This window comes from Triticum dicoccoides, chromosome 2B (assembly GCF_002162155.2).
Source record: "Triticum dicoccoides isolate Atlit2015 ecotype Zavitan chromosome 2B, WEW_v2.0, whole genome shotgun sequence".
Classification (NCBI taxonomy): domain Eukaryota; kingdom Viridiplantae; phylum Streptophyta; class Magnoliopsida; order Poales; family Poaceae; genus Triticum; species Triticum dicoccoides.
The window spans coordinates 772805622-772812163 of record NC_041383.1 but is presented as its reverse complement, the minus strand read 5'-3'; the positions used below and the strand labels follow the sequence as shown (position 1 = coordinate 772812163).

General features: G+C 46.7%; 1 protein-coding gene across 1 annotated transcript; it reads right to left on the bottom strand.

Annotated features, from left to right (window-relative positions):
- Positions 1 to 4470: 4470 nt before the first annotated feature.
- On the bottom strand, positions 4471 to 5418 carry LOC119368722. The gene has a single exon (XM_037633897.1). The coding sequence runs from the start codon at positions 5330 to 5332 to the stop codon at positions 5066 to 5068; it is 267 nt and encodes an 88-aa protein (XP_037489794.1). The 5' UTR covers positions 5333 to 5418; the 3' UTR covers positions 4471 to 5065.
- Between the last annotated feature and the right edge of the window lie 1124 nt (positions 5419 to 6542).

Sequence of the window (6542 nt, the reverse complement as noted above, 5' to 3'; positions counted from 1 at the left end):
AGAAGGTGTACCCAATAGGCTCTTTTGGGTATCCTATGAAGACACATTTTTCCGATTTGGATTCGAGCTTATCTGGTTGAAGTTTCTTCACATAAGCATCGCAACCCCAAACTTTAAGAAACAACAACTTTGGTTTCTTGCCAAATCACAGTTCATAAGGCATCGTCTCAACGGATTTTGATGCTGCCCTATTTAATGTGAATGCGGCCGTCTCTAAAGCATAACCCCAAAACGATAGCGGTAAATTAGTAAGAGACATCATAGATCGCACCATATCTGGTAATGTACGATTACAACGTTCGGACACACCATTACGCTGTGGTGTTCTGGGTGGCGTGAGTTGAGAAACTATTCCGCATTGTTTCAAATGTAGACCAAACTCATAACTCAAATATTCTCCTCCACGATCAGATCGTAGAAACTTTATTTTCTTGTTACGATGATTTTCAACTTCACTCTGAAATTCTTTGAACTTTTCAAAAGTTTCAGACTTATGTCTCATCAAGTAGATATTCCCATATCTGCTTAAATCATCTGTGAAGGTGAGAAAATAACGATATCTGCCACGAGCCTCAACATTCATCGGACCACATACATCTGTATGTATGATTTCCAACAAATCTGTTGCTCTCTCCATAGTTCTGGAAAATGGTGTTTTAGTCATCTTGCCCATGAGGCATGGTTCGCAAGTACCAAATGATTCATAATTAAGTGATTCCAGAAGTCCATCAGTATGGAGTTTCTTCACGCGCTTTACACCAATATGACCCAAATGGCAGTGCCACAAATAAGTTGCACTATCATTATCAACTCTGCATCTTTTGGCTTCAACATTATGAATATGTGTATCACTATTATCGAGATTTAATAAAAATAGACCACTCTTCAAGGGTGCATGATCATAAAAGATATTACTCATATAAATAGAACAACCATTATTCTCTGATTTAAATGAATAACCGTCTCGCATCAAACAAGATCCAGATATAATGTTCATGCTTAATGCTGGCACCAAATAACAATTATTCAGGTCTAAAACTAATCCCAATGGTAGATATAGAGGTAGCGTGTCGACCGTGATCACATCGACTTTGGAACCATTTCCCACGCGCATCGTCACCTCGTCCTTAGCCAATCTTCGCTTAATCCGTAGTCCCTGTTTCGAGTTGCAAATATTAGCAACAGGACCAGTATCAAATACCCAGGTGCTACTGCGAGCATTAGTAATGTACACATCAATAACATGTATATCACATATACCTTTGTTCATCTTGCCATCCTTCTTATCCGCCAAATACTTGGGGCAGTTCCGCTTCCAGTGTCCAGTCTGCTTGCAGTAGAAGCACTCAGTCTCAGGCTTAGGTCCAGATTTGGGTTTCTTCTCTTGAGCAGCAACTTGCTTGCTGTTCTTCTTGAAGTTCCCCTTCTTCTTCCCTTTACCTTTTTTCTTGAAACTGGTGGTCTTATTGACCATCAACACTTGATGCTCCTTCTTGATTTCTACCTCCGCAGTCTTTAGCATTGCAAAGAGCTCGGGATAGTCTTGTCCATCCCTTGCATATTATAGTTCATCACGAAGCTCTTGTAGCTTGGTGGCAATGATTGAAGAATTCTGTCAATGACACTATCATCAGGAAGATTCACTCCCAGTTGAATCAAGTGATTATTATACCCAGACATTTTGAGTTTATGTTCACTGACAGAACTATTCTCTTCCATCTTACAGCTATAGAACTTATTGGAGACTTCATATCTCTCAAACTGGGCATTTGCTTGAAATATTAACTTCAACTCCTGAAACATCTCATATGCTCCATGACGTTCACAATGTCGATGAAGACCCGGTTCCAAGCCGTAAAGCATGGCACACTGAACTATCGAGTAGTCATCAGCTTTGCTCTGCCAGACGTTCTTAACATCGTCAGTTGCATCTGCAGCAGGTCTGGCACCCAGCGGTGCTTCCAGGACGTAATTCTTCTGTGCAGCAATGAGGATAATCCTCAGGTTACGGATCTAGTCCGTGTAATTGCTACCATCATCTTTCAACTTAGCTTTCTCAAGGAACGCATTAAAATTCAACGGAACAACAGCACGAGCCATCTATCTACAACAAACATAGACAAGCAAAATACTATCAGGTACTAAGTTTATGATAAATTTAAGTTCAATTAATCATATTACTTAAGAACTCCCACTTAGACAGATATCTCTCTAGTCATCTAAGTGATCACGTGACCCAAATTAACTAAACCATGTCCGATCATCACGTGAGATGGAGTAGTTTCAATGGTGAACATTACTATGTTGATCATATCTACTATATGATTCACGTTCGACCTTTCGGTCTCCGTGTTCCGAGGCCATATCTGTATATGCTAGGCTTGTCAAGTTTAACTTGAGTATTCTGCGTGTGCAACTGTTTTGCACCCGTTGTATTTGAACGTAGAGCCTATCACACCCGATCATCACGTGGTGTCTCAGCACGAAGAACTTTCGCAACGGTGCATACTCAGGGAGAACACTTCTTGATAATTAGTGAGAGATCATCTTAAAATGCTACCGTCAATCAAAGCAAGATAAGATGCATAAATGATAAACATCACATGCAATCAATATAAGTGATATGATATGGCCATCATCATCTTGTGCTTGTGATCTCCATCTCCGAAGCACCATCGTGATCACCATCGTCACCGGCGCGACACCTTGATCTCCATCGTAGCATCGTTGTCGTCTCGCCAATCTTATGTTTCTACGACTATCGTTACCGCTTACTGATAAAGTAAAGCATTACAGGGCGATTGCATTGCATACAATAAAGCGACAACCATATGGCTCCTGCCAGTTGCCGATAACTCGGTTACAAACCATGATCATCTTATACAATAAAATATAGCATCACGTCTTGACCATATCACATCACAACATGCCCTGCAAAAGCAAGTTAGACGTCCTCTACTTTGTTCTTGGAAGTTTTACGTGGCTGCTACGGGCTTAGCAAGAACCGTTCTTACCTACGCATCAAAACCACAACGATAGTTTGTCAAGTTGGTGCTGTTTTAACCTTCGCAAGGACCGGGCGTAGCCACACTCGGTTCAACTAAAGTTGGAGAAACTGACACCCGCTAGCCACCTCTGTGCAAAGCACGTCGGGAGAACCGGTCTCGTGTAAGCGTACAGGTAATGTCGGTCCGGGCCGCTTCATCCAACAATACCGCTGAACCAAAGTATGACATGCTGGTAAGCAGTATGACTTGTATCGCCCACAACTCACTTGTGTTCTACTCGTGCATATAACATCTACGCATAAAACCTGGCTCGGATGCCACTGTTGGGGAACGTAGTAATTTCAAAAAATTTCCTACGCACACGCAAGATCATTGTGATGCATAACAACGAGAGGGGAGAGTGATGTCCACGTACCCTCGTAGACCGAAAGCGGAAGTGTTAGAACAACGCGGTTGATGTAGTCGTACGTCTTCACGGCCCGACCGATCAAGCACCGAAACTACGGCACCTCCGAGTTCTAGCATACGTTCAGCTCGATGACATTCCCCGGACTCCGATCCAGCAAAGTGTCGGGGAAGAGTTCCGTCAGCACGACGGCGTGGTGACGATCTTGATGTTCTACCGTCGCAGGGCTTCGTCTAAGCACCGCTACAATATTATCAAGGACTATGGTGGAGGGGGGCACCGCACACGGCTAAGAGATCTCAAGGATCAATTGTTGTGTCTCTATGGTGGAGAGGGCGACGTATGGTTTTTGTTTCGCTTGTGGAGCACACAGGTAACGGGAATCTAGTCTGCGACAAAGATGTGGACATTTCGTCTTCTCTCCAGCTTAACCACTACTCCCTCTGTAAAAGATCCTTTTGGGAGTATACTTTTTCCAGTCCGGTGACCGGGTTTGCAAAATTCGGACTGTCTTCTTCGATAGCAGAATGTACAGTTTTCGTTTTCCCCTCGGGGTGCAGAACAAAATACGTAGGGGCTGTTTGGTTTGTGACTAACTTTGGTAAAGATTACCACACCTAAGATTAAGCAAATTTGATCAACTTAGGTGAGTGTTTGGTTCAAGCCACACTTTAGGCAAGCCACACTAGGGCCTCACATGGCATACACACAAAAAATGTAGCAAGATTCCCTTAGGCTTGCCAACTTGTGGCTCTCATTTTGATGAACTAACCTTAGGCAAACTTGGCAAAAATATGTGACAAAGTGTGGCAATGCAAGGCCTAGAACCAAACAGCCCCGTAGTAACAAGGAACAGGCACATGCCAAGTAGGGCTTAGACATAGCTACCGCATGGCGTGCAGCACCGAAGCCTCAGGCATGGCGATGGACTCCGTTTGGATGAGGCAAAATTTTCCCCTTAGTTTCGAAAGAAAATACTCCCTCTGTTCTATAATGTAAGACATTTTTTGACACTACACTAATGTCAAAAAACATCTTACATTATGGGACAGAGGGAGTAGTACTTAACAAGGATGACGAACATTTAGAAAAAAAAAAGAGATGGACCATACGAAGGCATCTGTAAATTCAGACGACCGTATATGGGAGCAAAGTGCGGCACATAACGTGGACCGTGGTGCCGTGTAGTACGGTTGGGCTCCAAATCCATCAGATTGCTGAGCCTGAGTCGATTGGTTCTTCGTCGCATCGTCGACATGCCGGTGTCCTTCTCTTCCGGCGTGCGGTATTGGCCGTCCATGAGTAACCGGTGGCCGGCAGTCTCACGTGTGGACGAAACTGAAACGGTCGTGCGTGCACACAGATTGTGGGAGGGAGAGTGCGACGTATGGTTTCTGATTCGCTCGTGGAGCACACAGGTAATGGGAATCTAGTGTGCGGCATAGATGTGGACATTTCGTCTTCTCTTCAGTTTAACCAGTACTCCCTCTGTAAAAGATCTTTTAGGGAGTACTTTTTACACAAGCTCGAGAAGGAGCATGCTGTGTTCACAGTTCACATGCAGATCCAGCCGGACGACCTGGTGCAGCTTGTGCACGGTGCACCATTCTGGCCACTAGGAAGAACAGGGGACTGATGAGCAACCGGCTAGTTAGTTGTTTGGTCCCCAGTTGCTGAGGTACATGACTGTCCGGAGCTCCTCCTCCTGCTCCTGCCTCGCCTTCCTCCTCCTCGCCGCCGCCCCGCCGGCAGAGGCCGCCGCCATGGTCTTGCCGTTCCCGGCGGCCGCGGTACCAGCGCGCTGCTGGACGCACGGGAGGGCGCGGTAGTTCCAGCGGCACAGCCCGGCGTGCCGCTCCTTGAGCGCCTCCACCGTGCCCGCGCCCACGCTCATCGCCGCCGCCCAGGACGAGGCCATCTGACCAACCGTAGGATTGCAGATATCGAGGTGCTCGAGTGAGTGCTTCGTTCGATGCTGTTGCCGTGTGTGTAGTAGTGTGCTCAGCTGCCTGCGAAATGGCGGTGCTCCTCACGGTAGTTTTATAGGAGACGCCGTTGTCGGCATGTGAACCGTACGTGCTGCCGGTGCCGGCCGTGGCTGCCTCGTACGTAAGGGCGCGCGCATGGTTTGTGGCCTCGTGGGCGGAAACCGGGTGCAGTGCCGGCGGCCTTGGCGCTTCAGGTTGTTGTCGGACGCCGACGTCGGGAGATGCGGCGCGCCGCTTGTGCCACAAGTTGCGTGCTGCTGCACTGTGCTACTACGTCAGATCAGATCAGGCTTCGTGGTGGCCCATGAATTGTCTTGTTTTTAGCACACGGGAAGATAAAGATCGCTCAATCACGAAAATCTGCCAAGGTAGAGTTTATTCGACTATTCGTGGCACGCAGCGTGCGGTAATCTTCTTCCCCCCTTAGGATATGCAAGTGATTATTATACTAATAACAATCCTCCTTTTTGCAACACGTAGGTTAAGTAGGATTTTTGGCCACATGCTCTGCTCTTGGGGAGACGCGGACGGGCAGGGAAAACCGGAGGCCGGTGGCCATGGTTTCAACGATACCAGCCGGCCACTGCAACTGGAAAGTGGACCGTGTTGTGTCTCACTCGGTCATCACTCTGATTACCAGTAAACACGTTTACTTAACTTATTAATGCAAATAGGAAGAGAGGGCCTAGACAGATGTGGGTGGCTAAAGGAGATATTGACAGGCAGGTTTCGTCTGATGTTTTCATTCGTGATACGAGGCAGAAAACAGCTTCCGTGTTTGATCGCATCTCTGAGACTCATGATGAAGCGGCGGACCCCGAACTCCGGGGCCGCCGGGAGCAATGAATCTGCTAGCCTGAAACTGTCGGGGCTTGGGTTGGACTCGACAGTGGGCGAACTTCGTGACCTAGTTAGGTGTCACAACCCAACGGTGGTTTTCTTATGTGAGACAAAGAAAAAAGCAAGAGCGATGGATAGGCTTAAATGGAGTTTGGGTTTCAAGAATGGTGTGGCCGTGGATTATGTGGGCAGGAGTGGGGGCCTGGCCCTCTGGTGGCGCGATGATATTCAAGTCACAGTTAAACCATGGTGCCAGTATTTTATTGATGCTGAGATTAGTTGTGATGGCAAAACCTCAAG